This window comes from Pipistrellus hanaki (genome assembly GCF_964339955.1).
Source record: "Pipistrellus hanaki genome assembly, chromosome: 21".
In the NCBI taxonomy this organism is placed as follows: Eukaryota; Metazoa; Chordata; class Mammalia; order Chiroptera; family Vespertilionidae; genus Pipistrellus; species Pipistrellus hanaki.
Window position 1 is genome coordinate 1,065,298 of NC_140523.1, and position 20,434 is coordinate 1,085,731.

Sequence of the window (20,434 nt, forward strand, 5' to 3'; positions counted from 1 at the left end):
TTGGTAAAAAAACAAACGAACAAAAACAGCTTAGCCCTGGCCGGTGTGGCTCAGTGGATAGAGTGTCGGCCTGTGGACTGAAGGGTCCCCGGTTCTGTGTCAAGGGCACACACCCAGGTTGTGGGGTCGATCCCCAGTAGGGGGTGTGCAGGCCACAGCGGGGGTGGCGGGGGGTGAGGGGTGGCGTGAGGCACGGAGCCATGTCTGTGCTGGGTACAACCCAGAGACCAAAACGGGCCCCGCTGCACAGTCACAGCAAGCAGGGGTGCGGGGGGCAGGGAGGGTGGACGGCCGATGAGTAAATGTCGGGGAGCCCGTTGCAGACGAGATGCTGTCCCGCGGGGGTGAGCGTGCGGGCACCTGTCTGTCTCAGAGAGTCCTGAGACTCGTCAGGCACCAGGGGAGGCGGTGACTCGGGGGAGGAGCCCAGTGGACATAGGGAGGAGGTGGTCAGGGCCCAAGCCACGGGGCCTGAGGCCTGGGCACCACGGCCCCGGGGTGCACCCAGCACCCAGCACCCAGCACCCCGGCACAGCCCGCTCGGGGCCGCTGGTCACGGTGCCCGCCCTCTGCCCGCTGAGGGCCCAGGACGGCGACAGCCGGGCCCGCGGGGCAGGGAGGCCCCGGGTGTTGCTGGAGGTGCTGTGGGGCCGGGAGGGTGAGCGCCGGGAAGTGAGGTGACACTGATGTGTGAACTCTCATTTTCCCAATTTTTCTGTTTTTGTTTTATTCGTTTAAAAGAGGTGCAGGGGGCGGGCAGTTGGTGAGCTGTGTGAGGAGGGCCGGCCGGGGCTGAGGGGGCGGGGCCCGGGCGCAGCCTGCTCACCGCTGCCTGGTGGCCCCCGTCTCCCCCTCCCCCCGGAGCCCCTGCCCCATGGGCACCGCTATGGCCCCCCCTCCCCGTGGGAGGTGGGGAACACAGGGGCCGGGCCCCCAGCAGTCACTTCCTGGCTGATGGCTGAGGAACGGGGGCACTGAGGAGCTGCAGGTGGGGTTCGGGGTTCGAGTGCCTCTAGCCACAGGGCTCAACCAGCTTTCAACCCCCCAGCCCCACGGCAGCAGGCAGGAACACAGCAGGGAGGGAGCTGTGCCTGAGGGACGGAGGGGCAGGGAGGCTGGTACACGGAGGGGAGGCCCTGCACCCCCAGCCTGGGACAGGACGGCCTCCTGGGGAGGCTGTGCTGGGTGCGCATTGGGGGTGAAACCACCCCCTCCTCCCCTCCGCCCGCAGTCAGGGCCCGGAACCGCAGGCGGCAGGGTGAGCGGGGGCTGCGGCAGGAAGGCCTCGGGGCAGGGACCAGCCTGGGGACCGCAGGACGGGGACAGACAGCAGGACTGGGACAGCGGGACGGGGACAGCAGGACGGGGACAGCGGGGACGGGCTGGAGGCCCCGGGGCCCGGGCGGCGGTGTGTGCGTGCGGGAGACACAGTTACCACAGCCTCAGCAGCCACGCCGTTTGGTAAAAAGTTCACTATCGTGTTTATTGTTGGAGGAAGAAAAGACACGCCAGGGAAGAGGATTAACTTATTTTTCATCGCGAGGGTGGCAACAAAGTCCAGCTTATGCCGCCAAACGGTTCACATGACCCAGCCGCGTACAGCTCCGTGTGCAGGGACTACAGACAGGCAGCAGAGACACAGATGGATCTCGTACAAAAGCCGGCGTGAACAGGGAGCGAGGGCAGTCTACAGAGAGGACGGCGCTGCGCTTGTCAGTGCCTTTCCCGTCTCGTCCCCGGGCTCGGCCGGAGCCCCGCTCCCCGCGTCTGCGGAAACCGGAGGGATGCTCGGAGGGTTGTGGGGGGATCACGGTGAAACGTTCCTTAGAACAAACCCTGACTGAGTCTCTAGCGCGGTGGACGTGCGCGGGCTCGAGGTGGCGTCTGGGGGGCCGTGTGACGTGTGATGGGGACCCCGCCCTCCCGGGGGTCCTGAGGGGGGTGCAGCGGTGGAAACTGGCGACCAGGGAGCTCTGTCTGTGTCTGGAGTAAAAGATCCTCCAAAGGGGGAAGGGGGGCGAGTGTTCGCGTGATGGTGATGGGGGCGTACAAAACCCGCGCGTCCGGAAGGTGAGAAATGGAGGTGCTGGCGACCCCGCTAGTGTCCCGCCCAGCCGGGGTGGCGCCCGCCAGGAGCGTGTTCGTCCGTGGCGTCATGGGGGGGTGGCACGTGCCCCCGGTCACGCGTGTGGGCGAGGGTAACAGTCTAGACTCAGTTCCTGGAAGCCCGGCCCCGCTCCGGGTTGGAGTGGGTGCGGGTGCGGGTGCGGGGTGGGTGGTGGCGGTGTGGGGACAGCGGGCGCGGTCAGAACCTGCATGGGCGGGGGGACTGTCGTACAGTCGGAAAGCCATCTCTAAGGCACACAGACAGTGAGGGGCACCCCATCCCGGTGCGGCAGCAGGTCATGGGCACGCAGAGCGGGAGGGGGGCCCGCGGCCCGCCTGGGGTGCAGGGGGAGGCTCCCCTGGGACCGGGGGGGGGGGGGGCCTGTCTGGTCTCCATTGGGGCCGTTAGGGCCGGGCCTGCGAGGGAGCAGTCAGGACGGTGAGGACGTGTTAAAGGAAAAGGAATCCTTTCCAGGTGAGCCCTGTGTGTAGAGGGAGCCTCGCTCCCTCTTTGGCTTCGGGAGGCCGGGCGCCCCGTGTCGGCCAGAGAGCCCGGCGCACGCCGGGGGATAAACAAAACGCAGTACAGCTGCTCCCGCAAAGGTAAAGTAGAAAATAGCAGCATGTTTGAACCCTCATTCTGAGTTTCTCGGGAGGAGGAGTATTGAAAACACGGGCAGATACACATACTTTACAGGGCACGCAGTTCTGTTCATGGCGGCTCCCCGGAGGTGAGCCCGGACCCCACTCCCTCCCGAGGTAAGGCTGCGGGCGAGCCCCAGCGCAGGGCACTGCCCCCGGGGTGGCGGGGCCCCAGGAGTGGCGTCTCCAGGACCGGCCACGTCGTCCCGCTCGGGAGGGTCCCGAGAGAGGACCCTGCCCCCCTGGTTCCCCCCACCCCCGTTTCCCGCGTGGGGCACCTCTGGGCACACCGAGTCTGCCACTTTCTCTGCCAGCCAGGTCGGCTTTTTCTACTACATTTTTTTCCTCACAAAAGGCAAGTTTTCAAGGATGCCTTGTAAAACTTGTTACAGCACATTGTTTATGCAGGATGAACTTAACACCGTTTTTTTGCCACTTTGCTATTTATGTACACATATAAAATAGAGCAGGATGCTCAGCCCACACAGCACACACACCACCGGGAGGGACACCCGCACAGGCCCGCAGAGACTGGCTGGTAATTCGCACCCGAAGTACAGGATATTAACAAAATAGGAAATATCAAACAGTGAGTACTCTACCTAAGGATCTCGCCTTTCCCCCAAATTGGTGGCAAATCCACAAAAATAGACTTTTTTTTAATCTGGTGACCATACAATACATAGGTACTTACATCGCAGGTGATAATATATTTAAGATGCTATGTACAGAAAGTTTGGCTCAACTTTTAATTTATAGATAGCATAATAAGTGTTCATGGCTTTTATCCCCCAAGGTTCTGTCTGAAAGGTATTTTCCCCCCTTTAGAATAAAACTTAAAAAGTTAAAACAAGATAATAAAGCTATTCTCAAAAAAAAAAAAAAAAATTTAAACATACAGCTTTGGCTTATATAAATAATTCATAGCAGAATGTTTTCAAAAGTAGTGAATAACTTTATATATAGTCATCAATTCATAAGGGCGTTCTCTCTCATATAAAATATACTCGAGCTAAAATCCGTCTCTTTAACGCTAGGGTGCGGCTGTAACGGACTCCGCCCCGTCCCTCTGATAACTTAATATATTACTTTGCTGGGTCGGCTCTACCTCTAGGCGGGGCGCGGGCCGCATGCGGCTGCTAGTCTCTCACCAGCGCTTCTCGGCCCGTGCCTGTGCGTGCCTCGCAGGACATGCGGGGTGGGCACTATGTACAGTATTGCTTCCTGGTCCCGCGGCCCCGTCTACAAAGCGGTTCTGGGGGGCCCGGCCCGCGCGAGGGCCCGCCGGGCACGCGTTTCTCTGCAAAACCCGCTCAGGAAACGGGGCCGGGCGCCGGGCGGCTGCCCACGGGCCACGCCTGCAGACGGACAGGCCGGCAGGGAGGGCCCGGTTCTGTCTGCCACACCCACACACACACACGCACACCACATACATACATACGTGACGGACAGATATGTATGTATGTACATATAAATAGCGTTACCTCCGGTCCTGGCCCTGCGGGCGGGCAGTGCTCTGCGGTCACACGGCCGCCCCGGACCTAGGTCACCCACGTGTCCATGCGCATGCGCTTCACCGACGGGCTCTCTCTGTCCTGGGGGTTGGGGGGCCGGCCCAGCGCCGCCGGCGAGTGGAAGTCCCCCCGCGGGTCCTCCCGGTCGCTGCCGTCGTAGGAGCTGCTGGAGCTGCTCAGGCTGTCCACGGGGGAGGGCTGCGCGGGGGGCTGGGGGGGCTGGGCGGGCGGCGGCGGCGGCTGCTGGAAGCCCGAGGGCGTCACGCGGTCCCGAGGCGGCGAGACGGGCTCCGACTTGATGCTGACGTTCTGGTTGGTGATGGAGAGGCTGGAACCCTGAGAGAGCTGCGCGCCGGACCTGCAGGGACGGGGGTCAGCGGGTCCTGGGCGTGCGGCCCCCGGGGTAAGCCCACCCCCCGCAGGGAAGGAGCCCAAGGCCACTGCGACCTGAGGGGCTAATGTGCCCAACGGTCTGTGTCCAGGCCACGCAGGAGGAACAGCCCGGCCCTGCACACGGCTCCCCCAGGCCCTGCTCTGCCACAGGCCGCCCGCCCCCTCCCCTGAGCAGCAGCCTCGGGGGTACAGGCCCCCGTCCCCCCCACCGGGCTATTCCTAGGTGTCCCTCCAGGAGGCAGAGCGCAGGCCCGGGGCCACGGAGGGGTCTGCTACGCCACCCCAGCTGCTCCCCGGCCTCCCGTCCTGCTGGTCTGCTCCTTCTGTGCGTGATGTCTGCTCCCGTGGCAGCCTGTCCCCTCCAGCGGGGGGAGTGTCTGAGAGGTGCTTGTGTGGGAAATAACGGTGACTGTCTGTCCTCACAGCTGAAGGACCTGCCCACGAGCAGGCTCTCTTGGTGAGGCTTCCTGTGTGTGTGTGTGTGTGTGTGTGTGTCTGCTTGACACCCGCCCTCTCATCCTCCCTGGCAGGGAGGGTGTGGCGAGGGGGGTGCGTGGTGCCCTGTCCCCCTAGATCACAGCCTGGCTGCCTGAACCTCCTCAGGGAACGCTTCGTGCGCTCAGCCTCCCAGCCCGAACAGGGTTTCCTCCAAACCCTGCTGTCTGATCACTGGGCGGGAGGACGGAGGCCAGGGAGCGGGGACAGCACGTGGACCCAGCAGAGCAGGCCCTGAGCAGGGGAGGCAGCGGGTACTCACACCAGGGAGCTGAGGGCGGCCGGGCCCAGGTGGTGCTGCTGCCAGGCGGACACGGGGCCCAGGGACAGCATGCCCGGCGAGTTGAAGCCCTGCAGGGCCGACAGGTCCGCGCTGGTCAGCGAGTAATCTGCAAGAGAGGGCGCTGGTGGGCGCGGGGCTCCGGGCCTCGCTCCGGGGCACGGGGGCCTACTGCTTCCAGGGTCCGGGGCCGTGTCAGTAAGGAGCTCCCGTGTTTGCCAAATGGTCAGTTTGTGACGTCACAAAACGTGGAGGTGCTTGTCAACTGCCCAAGGCTGTTGCTAGGCAACTTATTTTAAATGCTCCCCTCCCTGTCCTTCCCGCCACTAGCATCCTCAACACAGTCACCTCCAGCTCCTGCGCACGTCCCTGTCCACTCGTCCAGGGAGGCACGGCCAGCTCGCTGCACAGCTCACCCCTCTGCTACGGGCTGCCGTCACCCTCAAGGGCAAGTGCACAGCTCCCGCTTCCCCTCTGACAGCCACGCCGCCCACCCCCTGCTGGACTGTCCTCTGCGATGTCCGCGCCTCATCTCCCCCACGCCTGCGCCTCTGCTCCTTACCCAGCGGCCTTCAGCTCGCTGCTCCAGCCCAACCCGGGGGTCACCCTTGACCCTTCTCTCCCAAGTCCGAGCACTGCCCTGGCCCATGTGGCCTTGCTCCACCTGCCCCCCCCCCCCCCACACACACACAGTGACCACAACAGCCAGGAAGGACACCTCCCTGAGGAGAGCCCACGGCCCAGCGCCCTCCGGCCAGAGCGGGACGAACGACTATAACGGTCATTCCCCCAGGGACCCTCCGTTCCCGGTCCCCACCCCTCTCCCAGGCGGGCCTGGGGGAACACTCAGTGTCTGGTCCACCTGCCGCCCCAGGTCAGCCCAGCTCCGCCCACACTCGGACCTTCCACTCACCCGCCGGCCCTGCAGTCCCAGCTCTAAGCTGGTGGCCCCCAGTTCCCAGCACAGGGTGTGCTGCCTCGCTCAGCACCCCAAAGCTGCGATGGGCCCCCTTTCCCGCCCACACTGGACACCGTGGTGACGTTTCCCAGCCACGCCGTTTCCAGCGGCTTCTGTTCTAAGAGGCGAGCAGCCATCGAGGGGCCGGCTCTTAGTGAGTCTCAGAAGCTGGCAAGCGTGTCCGTCCACAAACGTGTGAGACAGTCACAGACCACAGGCGGTGATGGACGAAGGCGTGCGCCACTTACCCGTGTTGTAGGCGGTGGGCATGGCCGAGTACACGAGCCCCTGGGGGGGCAGGCTGGGCGTCGTCACGGACACCACGGGGGTGGCGAGGGGCTGGGAGGCCTGCGAGCTGCCGATCCGCTGTGCGCTCTGCGGGGGGGGGGGGGGGGGGGGGTCGTCAAGAGGACAGGCTTTGCAGCGATGGTTCAGGCCCCTCGCCTCTCACCCAGGGCTGCCGGCTGCCGGCCTGGCACAGTGAGCGGCGCCGTGTGAGCACCGGGGAGGCCGGCCGCCCTCAAACACCGGCGGCTTAAGTACCAGGCCGGCCGGGCATCCGTGTCCGGGAACCAAGTTCATGGCCCAGGACCAGCCCCTCCCGGCCAGGCCTGGGCTCCAGGACACCTTCCTCACTTTGGGTCAGAGCCATCATGGTTCTATCCCAAGTTCAAACTATATTCCAGCAGATGGTGTTTGGCGCTGTGACTTCCAAAACCACTAGAGGGCGGCGTATTCCTGGCTAATCCACAAAGACACATTCATGACATCAACTTCAGGGTAAGCAGTGACATCTAGTCTATAAATTATTTGCTCTCGAATTGTAAACTTCCATTTGTAATCATTACTGTATCGTTAAGTATTTTCCCGATAGATAGTCCAAATCTGCACGTAGCATAATCCGACACAGTGACAGCTAACGAGTGGATGGAAGTTAACCAATACGAACCACATCCAAATCTACGAGCAGTCACCACGTTCAATAAAGAAGGAGCCCTTGTTTGAAAATAAACTAATTGTGCAAAACACGCCAGCATGCACACACAACCCTCCCCCATACACACACACGTGTGTAAATAAAACCAAGAGATGGCACTCCACATGCATTCATGCAGACCCCGTCTGTGCTAAAAATGAAACATTTTCAATACTTCATTCCCCTTAAAGTCCTAATTAGCAGCTGATTTTGAATTTGATCACTTCTGTGAGGTTTGAGTTTGAGTTTGCAAAGAAAAAACCTCAACTGAAAGTTATTTTTAATCCAACTTAATTTCTAGAAGAAAAGCCAATAGAAATCAAGTTTTGGAAAAGGTATTAACAGCTACGTTTTGGGAATGAAAAGTCTTCTGATAGAAACCAGTAAGTCTGTCTGTGGCCACTGCTGGGGATCCCTGCTGGCGCACGGAGCCTCTTGGGGTGCAGAGAGCTCCGTGCACCACGGAGCGAGCCAGCTCTGCAGAAGGTGACCTCACCAGCAATGACGTCACCATCTTGAGAGAAATAACACAGCCATGTGCTACACCATGAAGGTGAGGTCATCTTCTAAGAATATGCCGGTAACTTGGGAGCTATGCAGGGTGTTTGCATCTTTCCTTAAAAGCTGGGACAACTGTCTCTGGTCACGGACAGCTACTGTTTACTCCAATGTTCCCTCCAGCGAACAGAAGGGATCAATGACAGTAAACTAGACGCCCATCACAGCAGACTGGCTTAGTTGTTCAGTGTTTCTATCGTGTTTGGTAACAAGAAGAAATCTGTGTAGCAAAGGGAACACTGGTGGTTAAACATCGAGTTAGTGCTTTCCACGTCACTGTGACAGACAGCCCACTCACCAGCTCCAACTCCTCTTCCTCCGACTGCCCGGGGCGCAGAGAGGGAGAAGAGAGCTATTAGCGGCGGACTCAGGAGGGGCTTCAGGAAAACATGTCATGGGACACGGGGGCGCAGGACTCCCCAGAGATCTGCACACGGGGCCACACAGGTGACCTACTGTCTGTGCTGTGGCCGCCCCTGCCCGGGAAGGGGCTCCAAGGCCTCTCCCCAGCTCCACCCACCCTCTGGCTGCACCGGCCCAGGGGCGCCTCCGGATGAAAAGTCCTTTGCATAGGACAGTGGCCAGTAATCTGTGACCCAAGAGCCACATGCGGCTCTTTGGTCCCTTGAGTGTGGCTGGGCGTGAGAACCACTTCTTCAAAATAGACTCGCCCAGGCCGACAACCGACTTCTGCGCACGGGCCCGAAGCTTCAACCGCACTGTACGTGCGCGCGCACGGGGTATTTGTGGAAGGGCCACACTCCAGGGCCAGAGAGCCGCCTGTGGCTCGTGCGCCGGTTTGCCGACCTTTCCTTTAGGACTCCCCATCTGGGCCTGGCTCTTCCGTACTGACCTCCCCTGCTTCCTCCAGCAGCCCAGGCGGGGCGGGAGAACGGCTGACGCACAGGACTGGGGAGCCCGGCGTGAGCGCCCACTGCACGGTGCCTGCCGGGCGCTGACGGCATCTCCTTACGGGGCTCAGGCCGAGAGGAGCCCGCGCTGCCCGCCCGGAGGCCCCTGGGGTGCGGGCACCAGCCGCCCCCGGAGCCCTGGGAAGCTGCGTGTGGGCGTCTCCTACCGGCCAGGGGCAGGCCCGCTCTGCTCCCGGCCACAGGCTGCCGGAGACAGCGAGGCTGGGGGGACGCAGACACGGCCAGCAGCCAGGCCAGAGCCTGTATTCTTACAGGCTCACAGGGGAAGGTTTTTGAGAAATAAAAAACTTACTTGCAAAATAACTCATTCGCGTTTTTATGCAGTTCCCCATGGTGTGCAGAGTTTTCTAACAGATAACAGCGCTTCCTCACAGAAAGCAGGCCCAGAGAAGACCTCTCCCTGTTCAGCTTTCATTTTAAATAACCACTCTGGCTCTCCAGTCTCTGATTTCTGTGTATATTCACTTCCCATGGACACAATCATTAGGAACAAGTTAGATTCTAGGGCGGTACGAACATTTAAAAAGAAAACAGAGACAGCCCAGGCCGATATGGCTCAGTGACCGAGCATCCACCTAGGAACCCGGAGGTCAGGGTTCCAGTCCCTGGTGGCAGGCTCCATCCCCAGTAGGGGGTGTGCAGGAGGCAGCCTATCAGTGATCCTCGTCATGGATCTTTCCCTCTCTCTACCCCTCTCCCTTCCTCTCTGACATCAATAAAAACACACGTTCAAAAGGAAACACAGCCCGGAGTGTGCAGGAGCGCGCTCTGAGGAAGGGGACGAGGAGGTGACGTACCAGGGGGGGCATCATGCCCTTGCTGGACGGAGGGATGACGACCCGCAGGTCCGGCTTCCGGCTGTTCATGCCCAGGCTGCCGCCACCTGGAGGGGGGGGAGACTTTGAAGGCATCACTTTGCCTAAGCTATTCGCACCCGCGGTTCCAATTACATTTGGAGAAGCTCTCGAGTTTACAAAGCCATTCCCTGGAAGAGAGAAATATCCCTCGTTAACAAACACAGCCATTCACGGACCGGGTGCGAGTCTGAAGCAAGCTTCCCCAGTTCCGGTTTCAGGAGAGTTCTGTAAGGAAACTCATTAGCAGCTCCCCGTGTTCCTTTAACATTTTTAAATAAGCAGAAGCTGGCCCAAGTGTGAAATAGATATAACGCTTAAGCTCAATGTACTACTGTATCTCACAAGCTAGAACATTTGCAATATTTTTACAAAATGTTCCAAAAATGCACATGGAACCACAAAAGACCACGAGTAGCCACAGCAATCCAGAGAAAGAAAACACAAGGCAGAGGTGTCTCGCTACCTGGCATCAAACTACGATACAAAGCTATAGGAATCCAAACAGCATGGCACTGGTGTAACACCTGACATGTGGGCAAATGGGATAGGAGAGACCCCCCCCAAAAAAAAAAACAAAAACAAAAAAAACCACTGCATCTATGTGGTCAAACATAGCAAAGGAGGCAAGCACACACAATGGAGTGAAGACAGTCCACTTAGGAAAAGCCGCTCCCTCGGCCCCCTTCCCTCCTCATCAGCAGAGGCCCGTGGGGGACCCACTCACCGACGGGGCTGCTCCCAGCTCCATTGGGCACCGTGAGGTCCGCCGAGCTCAGCATCCCACCTGCGGGGGGAGCGGACAGGGAGGAGGAGCTGGCACCGCCTCCGCGGAGGAAGGAAGTGCACAGAGTGCCCGCCCTCCACGCCCAGGACCCCAGCCCCCAGCCTGACCCGAACTTGGCACTGCCTAAACAGTAACAGGTAAGTAAGGATACAAAATAACCACCGCCACAGTAAAAGCACAAACAATGTAACTAACGCAGTAATTAATACATGACCGGGCAACTGGGGCAGGCCAGACAGTGCTCGCTGCGGGGTGACAGTGCTCCGGGGGCGATACAGACCAGGGCACGGAGGAGGGCACGCATCCCCGAGGGAGGCCGTCCAGGCACTGGGAATCCCGCTGGTCGACCCACACGTTCGGCAGGGGGCATGCAGGAGGCAGCCCATCCATGGTTCTCTCTCATCATTGATGTTTCTCTCTCTCTCCCTCCCTCCCTCCCCCCCCCCCTTCTCCCCCTTCCTGAGATCAATAACAATATATTTTAGAAAATACTTAAAGGAAAGCCAATTGTTGTTTATTAAACAGGAAGACTAAGAGGAGCACCCTAGTTTGGGGTTTTCGCCCTCTCTGACGAAGAGCGGCCGGCGGCCGTCCCACCTACCCGCACTGCCGGTGCTGGGCGGGCGCTGTGGGGCGCCGGGGGACACCGTCCGGTGCAGCGCGGCCTGCGGCGGCGAGAGCATGCCCGAGTCCGCCAGCGCCGAGCCGGCCGCCAAGGCCGGGGACACCAGGGTGCTCCCGGGGCTGCTGTAGGACAGGGCGTTGGGGCTGCTCACGGGGACCGTGACGGACATGGAGAAGTTCTGAGGCGGCAGCGCGGGCTGGAACGAAAGAACAGGAGGAGGAGCTGTTAGCTTCATCCCATCTGCAGTCCACTGTTCACATCTAAAACTGTTCACATCTATGTTAAACGTGTTCACATCTAAAACTGTTCACATCTATGCTAAACGTGTTCACATCTAATACTGTTCACATCTATGCTAAACGTGTTCACATCTAATACTGTTCACATCTATGCTAAACGTGTTCACATCTAATACTGTTCACATCTATGCTAAACGTGTTCACATCTATGTTACACTTCACATCTATGCTAAACGTGTTCACATCTACCTTAAACATATGAACTTCAATAGCTGACTAGTTATTAAAAGTAGAAGATGGGGATAGATCCTTATAAATTCTCACCCCGCAGATGTAAGCTATTTCCTTTAGAATTATATTTAAACAGGAGTATGTCTGACATGAACCTTTGCAATTTCTTATGTATTAATACATATATTCTGAAATAATGCGTATGCTATATATTTCAGACATTCATAGAGATGAAAAAGTCAACCTAATATTGAAGTACTGTGGTCAAATTTAGACATACAAAATGTATCAGTTACCAAGTAAGCATAAGTCATCACTTTAATGAAACCAGTTTAGTAACATTACATTTCTACCGGGAGATTCCCATTATAATAAAAAGGGCAAAGTGTGTACAAATATTATAAACTTAATACACAGAATTTCAGACATTATAAATAACCCTGGCATGATTTAGTTGACTGACATCTTAATGGACAAAACTAAAAACAACAATTAAGTTACATATGTAGCACAAAGCAATCCGAGTATAAGGAAAGGGGAAAATAAACAATAAAATTAACTACCGACAAGCTGTCTAAATTGTACGATGATCAAATTATAACTGTTATCAATGTTATCTTCTTTCCCTCCAAACAGTCCACACCCCTTTAAAATATATTCTATTTCCTCTTTCATTCCTGCACAGGCGTGTTAACCACGATAAACAAGTTTTCATAATTTAAAATGAGAGAAGCCCTTACTCCTCAGACTTTTTGAAGTGATTAGCAAAGCAATAAAACTGCTAATTCAGAGTTGGTATATATTCTATTCAATAGTTCATTCCAGGTAGAAAGTTATGTCATTGACAGACACAAAACAATGGACATAAGATTTAAAATTTTTTCAAATGTAAATACTTATATTTACACTTTTTTTTTTTTTTTTTTTTTGCAGCTTAATATTAACTGCGGACAGTGATGGTATTAGCACAGAAATATCTCCCTATCTTTCATGAGTGGCCTGTGCAGCATAAAACTTGTTTGAAGAACAGCCCAGGATGCGTACTTCAGGGCATAGTATTAAGAGCATTAACTCTGACATGAAGTAAGTACCAGCATCAGAACCAATGTGTCCCACAGGCCCACACTGCTCCCAAAGTGACGCCTCACTCTGCACCGGGTTAGAGTGCAGCTTCTTAAACAAACAGAACCAGGGCTCCTCCTCAGCACCCATGGGCTCGGCTCAGCTCGGCACCGGAGGCACTGCTGCCAAGTGGTTTGGAGACATTTACAAGAGCCAACCAGGAAACTGCTCATTCAGAGTTGGAATTAGCAACTATTGGAATTAGCATACAACTCATGTTGTGTGCTGTTACAGCGGCCATACAACGTGAGCAAACACAATTTTGAGCCCCACGAGTGTGGCTCGGTGGTTGAGCATCAACCTGTGAACCAGGACGTCACGGTTCAATTCCCAGTCGGGGCACAGGCCTGGGTTTTGGGCTCGATCCCCAGTAGGGGGCGTGTAAGAGGCAGCGGATCCATGATTCTCATCACTGATGTTTCTCTCTCTCTCCCTCTCCCTTCCTCTCTGAAATCAATAAAAATGTATTTTAATAATAATTTTAAAACACCACATTTTATAATAAAACTAACCATTTTATACTCCATAGTCTCAAGATCTATTTAAAGTGCATGAGATATTTTTTAAGTCATAGGAAGGAGGGGGCAGTCATACGCACCCCTACAGTTAAAATTGCTGAAGTTTAGAGCTGACGAGACCTTAAACATCACGTGAGGCAACTCACTCTCTTTACAGAGAAGGGAACGAATCCAGGATGGGGTGGGTGCTCTATCCCAGTGGTCGGCAAACTGCGGCTCATGAGCCACATGCGGCTCTTTGGCCCTTTGAGTGTGGCTCTTCCACAGAATACCACGGCCTGGGCGAGTCTATTTTGAAGAAGTGGCATTAGGAGAAGTTTAAAAAAAATTGGCTCTTAAAAGAAATCTCAATCGTTGTGCCATTGATATTTGGCTCTGTTGGCTAATGAGTTTGCCGACCACAGTAGGAAGCGAGCCTGTATTAGAATGTTCCTCTCATGTCTATGTTTAAGGCACTGAGCATGTCTGCTAAGATCTCAGCAATTTCGACCTAAAGTTCTATAAAATAGAATAAACTATGCTTTTGCAAGGCGTGTGGTCAGTCTCCATGCACAAGTTAGAAGCACAAACCAGACGACAGTACTCACTGCGATCTTATGATTCCGCATCATATTATCAAACTCCTCATTAATTTTTTTATACTTCTCCTCTGTATGTGGCGTTAGCACATAGGCAGTATCGGGGTCTGGGCTGTCGCACCCTCGGTGCTCCTTCTTGTTGAGCGCCTAAACGGTGAAGTTAACAAACAGGATCAACACATCACAAGTAGAGGTGAGGCGGGCGTACTTACAGGGCCTCGCTTGAAAATAAAATCACTCTCTTCAGTTAGTTTGCTGAATCTGTCCTCCGAGAGTGGACTGTGCTCAAAGTAATCGTCAGCATCAGGGCTCTCACAACCATTAAGGCCTTTCTTTCTTAACGTCTGAAATACAATCGGAGAGTTCACACACACAGGGTACTGCCGTGCCACGAGGTTTCCTGCAACATCCACTAGAGCCGCCGGCGTGGTCTTGCGTGAGCACGGGGACGCGGGTCCTCAGTGCGGCATTGACGCCGTGCTGTCCCCTCTACACCAGCAGCAAGGGCCCTGCTTGGACTCGCCCTTCCCACACTTCCAGGAGAAGAGGATCCATCGCTCCCTCTCTCTGTGACAGCCTGCCCCAGGGGAGCCTCGCCCTCCGAGGAGAAGCTAATGCGAGAGAACCCCAACAGAAATGGGGCACAGGCTGCCCCAGGAGTCAGGAGAGCGCCCTAGACATTTCAGCAGCTTCCCCTCCTGACACTGAGCCTGAGAGTGTGTCCTAATCCCGAGAACATCCAACCAGCTCTATCTCCCCAAATGTCATTCTTCACCTGCTCTCAAACACCATCATTTTCCTACTTAACTCTCAAGTATAAAAACTCCAATATAGAATATATGACAGTGCTGACTCCTCCTTATATAGAATCAATGTATGCATGCCCTGACATATTTTTAAAGTTTGTAAAACATTCTCTCCCCTGCCCTTTCCACAGCGTCGCTGACCATGGCACCCGGCGCTCTGCAGCGGGCCCCGCACCGGCCTGCGGGCTCCCTCGCCCCGGGGGCTGTGCGCGTGGCCATAAAAGGCCCTGCTGTTCAGAACACAGGAGGGGGACCCCCGCCCCGCCTGCCTGCAGCCGCTATCGCAGGAGGTGTCGGCACTCGGACGCTGCGGCCTGGCCTCCACAGCCGGGGCTGCCGCGGACACACAGCAGGTGCCCGCACATGTCACCACCGAGGGGCCGCGGACCGATCCGGCCCCCGACGTCCAGGTTCCCTCATCGCCCATCAGCCTCAGGCCAGACAGCCCAGTCTGGCACGGCCACTGACAGCGTCACAGCCCACGTCCCTGCGAGCACCTCGGCTGCCAGAGAAACGGCACCGTGCTCCCTGCCCAGCGGCGGGCGGGCGCCCGTGTTCTTGGGGAGCGGGCTCTCCCGGGCCTGCCCTGCAGGGAATGTGAGAGCCCTATCAGCCCCGCAGATAACACTGATGTGCCTCCGCTGGGAGCCAGCGCGCCCTCTTATCGCCGGAGCAGGAGAGCGGCGGAGGCCCAGCTGCCTAAAAAGGCTTTTCTGTCTCCTTATCGGCCAGAGCGAGTGGAATGCTGTGATCTCAGCGGGCGCGGGAGAGGCAGGCCGGCCTCGGCTCACGGCTGCACAGGAGCCGCCACCGGGGAGCTCCGAGCCAGGCCTGACCACTGCGGCTTCGCCTACTGCCTGGGAGACCAGAATGTCCCTCAGTGCGTGCTCAATTCCGTAATAACTGTCCGATCACCCTCCACACGAAGGGAGCACAGCACTCAGGGAGAACGAGGGGCCGGGAAGCACTCCGATGCTGCCTGCCTGCGCTCTCACCCCCAGCTGCTCCAGCTCTGGCCACCCACCCCTCACGTCTGCATCGCATGATCCCTGGGGGCGGTAGGATGGGTCAGATGGAGCACACGTACAGGTGAGCACGTGTAACGTAACAGAATAAGGTCTTAAGCTGCAAGGAACTTGGACCACTAGGGTTTGTCAAATAAGAAAAGCTCTCCTTTTCCCCATTTTTAATAATTGTTCCCAATGTTGACAGACTCTTCTTATATTTCCTAGACAAGTTGAAAATACATACACATTTAAATTTTTTTAATTGTGAAGCATACATAAAGAGAAGTATATCAAGCCTGGATGGCATGGCTTGGTGGTTGAGCATCGACCCGTGAACCATGGGTCATGCTTCAATTTCCTGGTGAGGGCACATGTCTGGGTTGCAGGCTCAGTCCCCAATAGGGGGCCTGCAGGAGGCAGCCCATCAGTGATTTCAGAGAGAGGAAGGGAGAGGAGAAAGAGAGAAACATCTATGACCCCCCTACTGGGGATCAAGCCCGAAACCTGGTCATGTGCCTTGACCAGGGATTGAACCGTGACCTCATGGTTCAGGGGTCGACGAGCCACGCCGGCCGGACCATATGTTCACTCTGGCAGCTAGTCTACACATCTGCACACACGTCTCTAAAGCATGTGAGTGAAGCTGTCAGTTCACTAACCGTTACCCTCAGTCCTACCGGACGGTGCCAAACTGGTTTTCGGCGGCTGTATCAGCGAACTCTCCCGCCTGCGCCGAGGCTGGCTGTGCGTTCCTCTGGGGACTCAGAACACAGCGCGGGCCCTATCTCCGGGCCGTTTGGGTTTTCTCCTGTGAAGTGCCTGTCAAGCACTCTGCCAAGTTTTCTCCCGAGCTGTTTCTCCTCCTTATTGCTTGAGAGTCTTTTTATGTGTCATCAGCACAAGTCCTCTGCTAATTTTATGCACTGTGAAAACCTCTCCCCACTCTTGGGCGTGTTTTTTTAATACTTGGGATGAAAATGGTTCTTAGTTTTTTTGGGTTATTTGGTTTTTGTTTTGTTTTTTTAATATGTATTTTATTGATTTTTCACAGAGAGGAAGAGAGAGGGATAGAGAGTTAGAATCATCGATGAGAGAGAATAATTGATCAGCTGCCTCTTGCACACCCCCTACTGGGGATGTATGTGCCCGCAACCAAGGCACATGCCCTTGACTGGAATCGAACCGGGGACCTTTCAGTCCGCAGGCCGAAGCTCTATCCACTGAGCCAAAGCGGTCCCGGCTGGTTCTTAGTTTTAATAAAGTAAAGTTCATCCAATTTCCCCTTTACAGTTAGTTCTCCCTTATGGCAGTAATTTCTGTGTCTGTGTAAGAACGCTTTCCCTTCCTCAAGTATGGGGTGTGGGGGAGGCAGCCGATCAATGATTCCCTCTCACCCTTGATGTTTCTCTTGCTCTCTCCCTCCCTTCCCTTCTGACATCAATAAAAATATTCTTTTTAAAAACTGAAAGGTGGATAAGTGAGTGTCGTGTCTGTCTCACTATGTTTATCCCACAATATTCCAACACCAACAGCTATAATATGTATTTAGCATGATGCTCCCAGACAACGGACCAGGTCTAACTCCACAGGCACAACACGTGTCCTCACGCTGCAGACATGCAGGCTGCTAACAACACAGGACACCCCCCTTCTCTCGTCACAGCGGGTCCCCAAAGGGCTGGTGTGTGGGACACAACGGACACACATCTGCGGCTGACTCCGCCTTACTGCTCAGCGCTCTGCCGAGGGACATTCAGGGGAAACCCTGCCCGTTGGAGAGACTGACAAATACGCCACCGCAAGTCGGGGCACAGGCCTGGGTTACAGGCACGACCTCCGTGGGGCGTGCGGGAGGCAGCTGGCCCACGATTCTCTCATCGCTGGTGTTTCTCTCTCTCCCCCTCTCCCTCCCTCTCTGACACCAATAAAGTTATATTTAAAAGAGACACGGCTCAGAGAGGAGCGGGGTCTGGCGGCCTCACCTCGACAATGTCGGCGTTGGTGCGGCTCTCGTGCGGCTCGTTGTACTCGGTGTACTTGAGCAGCACCTTGTCCATGTCGGTGCTGGCGTACTGGAACAGCTTGTTGGAGCTGTTGAAGATGATGAGCGCGATCTCGCAGTCGCAGAGCACGCTCAGCTCGTAGGCCTTCTTCATCAGCCCGAACTTCCGCTTCGTGAAGGTGACCTAGCGAGCGGGGAGAGGCCTTTTAGGAAGAGCGTTCGTCGCCCTGCCGGGGCGGCTCCACCCAGGAACCAGGAGGTCACGGCTCCACTCCCGGTCCGGGCACAGGCCTGGGTGCGGGCTCCATCCCCAGCGGGGGCGTGCAGGAGGCAGCCGATGCATGATGTTTCTCTCTCTCTCTCTCTCTCTCTCTCTCTCTCTGTCTCTCTTCCTCCCTTCCAGTCTAAAAATCAGTAAAAATAAAAATAAATGTTGGAATTATCGGGCCAGCAATTCAAAACAGCTATGAAGCCCATACTAAGGCTTTCGTGGAAAAAGACAGCATGCAGCAACAGGTAAGCAGAGAGGTAGAAATTCTTTTATTTTTTTTATTCTCTTTAAATGCTGCCAGTAAAAAAAAAAAACTAACATAAAGGAATCATCTTTGGTGGGTCCATAAGCAGGATGGAACTAATGAGAAAGAAACCTCTGAGCTTGAGGACATGCCAACAGAAACTGCAAACAGCAGCAGAGAAGAAAGAGAAATCACAGGAGAAATATTTGAATCATAACATTTGAGAATTTCCCCAAATTAATGTTCAGACGCCAAACCACAGATCCGGGAAGCTCAAAGAACACCAAACAAGACAAATCCAAACAACAAACAAAAACCCCTCCAAACCCCAAGATGACAGCGAGGCATGTTGTATGTAAACTGTATAAAATCAAAGGTAGAAACATCTTGAAAAAAGCCGGAGGGGGAAAAACACCTTATCACCGGCGTGTACATGTAAGAACCACATCCAGGTTCTCCTCTGACACCACGCAACGAGGACGAGCACACGGATAAGTTTTAAGTGGCGGAGGGCGGGGAGGAACCGCCAGCCTAAATGCTGTATCTGAGGAATTGTACTTCAAAAGAAATAAAGACCTTCTCAGACAAACAAAAATTGTGGTGCGCAGGGAAAACAGTTTACTGTTGCTTTATTATTGTTGCGGGCACATCCCCAGTAGGGAGTGTGCAGGAGGCAGCTGGTCGATGTTTCTCTCTCATTGAAGTTTCCAGCTCTCTATCCCTTTCCCTTCCTCTCTGTAAAAAAAAAAAAATCAATGAAATGTATTCTAAAGAAAAGAAAAAAATATTTACATCCGTTAAATAGTTAAGTTAAGATGTTCATTTACCTGTCGGTTCCTTTCATCCATTATGCGCGTGATTTGTATTTTCTTGCGCCCCATTTTCGGTCACCTTTCCTCCCTTATATTCCAAATATTTAATTCAAAAATTGCTTTTCTTCAACAGCCTAATGCATCATACTCGGCTTCTGTTATTGCGGCTGCTGGTCCACGGGCTGCCGCTGAAATTTTCTTTAAGATCTAAAAAACAAAACAAGAAAACACCAATTCGAAAATTTAAGTTCTACAGATTTGCATAATTATGAAAATGCTGCACACTCTTCAAACCTGATTTGCTGCTGCACGTTGACAGGATTATTCGTTAAAACCAGTAAGTAAGGTGAAGCCCTTCCTCCCAGGCCCAGGCCCTGGTCGGAGCGTGTGCAGGAGGCAACCCATCCATGCGTCTCTCTCACATCGATGTTTCTCTCTGTCTCTCCCTCTTCCACTCTCCCTAAAAATCAACGGGGAAATATCCTCAGGTGAGAACAAAAAATGAAATAACTTGAAGCCTTGTTCATTTGACCCCTAAAATATCTCTTAAGTCTTTCTGTACCTCTAGCCCTGGCTAAAAGAGTGCAACTGTCACCTCTGAGTTTCTCCTCGATGCTTCTGACGATAGCCATAAGAGGCAAGACTTGCTGAGATTGTTCTGTGTGCCGGCCATGCTTCTAAATGCTGGATACCTTTTCATTCATTCTCTCCTCACTGCAATCTTCTGAGTCACTGTAATTATCTCACCGGGTAACTAGGATTCCTGACACACAGAGACAGTGAGGAATGTGCCCAGGGTCATCACAGTATGAACACAAGGAGTCTCGCTGCAAAGCTGCTCCTCAGACACACTATTAAACATCCTTAACAGCTTCTGATGGCTAACAATCTGGAGAGTTCCTATCTGCCTTTACAAACTTCCTGCAAACCGCCAGCGACACCAGCAGAAGCGCTATTGGTCAACCCACCAAGACACTGCCTGCTTCCCTAATGACATGCGCTGGGCGTTCCGCTCTTCTGTCAGATATTTAATGAGGTCCTTATTAACGGGAATGGCAGCTCCCGAGGAAGCCACAATCAATGCCCCGAGCAGAATAAACCCAGCACCTTCCTGGAGGGTGTGGGCCTATGGGTCCCATGTCCGTTTTCCTCTGACTCCGAGGATCATTCATAAACAAGGAAGGATGTTCTATTCGCTTTATCTCCATAGTGGAACGGCTGGCAATTATATAACTTGTCATGTTGTGAGTGACAGCTCTGTCAAAACCTAGTGCTTTCAAAACTTCCGTCATAAAAATATTTTTGAAGTGATGGGAGACAAATACTATAATTCAGGCAAAATTAATACAGTAAAAAAATCAGTGTAAACTGAACTCTCAGATAATTGAATTATTTTTGTAGTAAGTCATTTAAAAAAAATCAGGAACTAGAGTTTAAAAAAGATTCCCAATATGGGTTCTGTTGTCTTAATTTTCGAGATACCA

The 20,434-nt window shown here is 54.6% G+C and overlaps 1 protein-coding gene and 1 long non-coding RNA gene across 14 annotated transcripts in view; one reads left to right on the forward strand and one right to left on the reverse strand.

Moving 5' to 3' along the window:
- Window positions 1-3,386: 3,386 nt before the first annotated feature.
- MEF2A (myocyte enhancer factor 2A) overlaps window positions 3,387-20,434 on the reverse strand; it is a 33,426-nt gene continuing 16,378 nt past the window's right edge. For 2 of the 13 annotated variants that reach the window (XM_084869197.1, XM_084869203.1), the window contains 10 exons: window positions 18,966-19,157; window positions 17,604-17,807; window positions 13,818-13,955; window positions 11,097-11,316; window positions 10,436-10,495; window positions 9,652-9,839; window positions 8,221-8,244; window positions 6,637-6,763; window positions 5,413-5,539; window positions 3,387-4,620 (listed from right to left, as the gene is read on the reverse strand). In XM_084869197.1, coding sequence (XP_084725323.1) covers window positions 4,290-4,620; window positions 5,413-5,539; window positions 6,637-6,763; window positions 8,221-8,244; window positions 9,652-9,839; window positions 10,436-10,495; window positions 11,097-11,316; window positions 13,818-13,955; window positions 17,604-17,807; window positions 18,966-19,019 — 1,473 coding nt within the window. In that variant the 5' untranslated portion in view covers window positions 19,020-19,157 and the 3' untranslated portion in view covers window positions 3,387-4,289. Of the gene's footprint in view, window positions 4,621-5,412; window positions 5,540-6,636; window positions 6,764-8,220; window positions 8,245-9,651; window positions 9,840-10,435; window positions 10,501-11,096; window positions 11,317-13,817; window positions 14,153-17,603; window positions 17,808-18,965; window positions 19,158-20,434 lie in introns of all 13 variants that reach the window. The other 11 variants (XM_084869201.1, XM_084869202.1, XM_084869204.1 and 8 more) reach the window with 11 other exon arrangements.
- LOC311614483 lies at window positions 7,825-17,552 on the forward strand. Its single transcript, XR_014793669.1, has 3 exons — window positions 7,825-7,917; window positions 12,524-12,673; window positions 14,746-17,552. It is a non-coding gene; the product is annotated as an uncharacterized lncRNA (long non-coding RNA).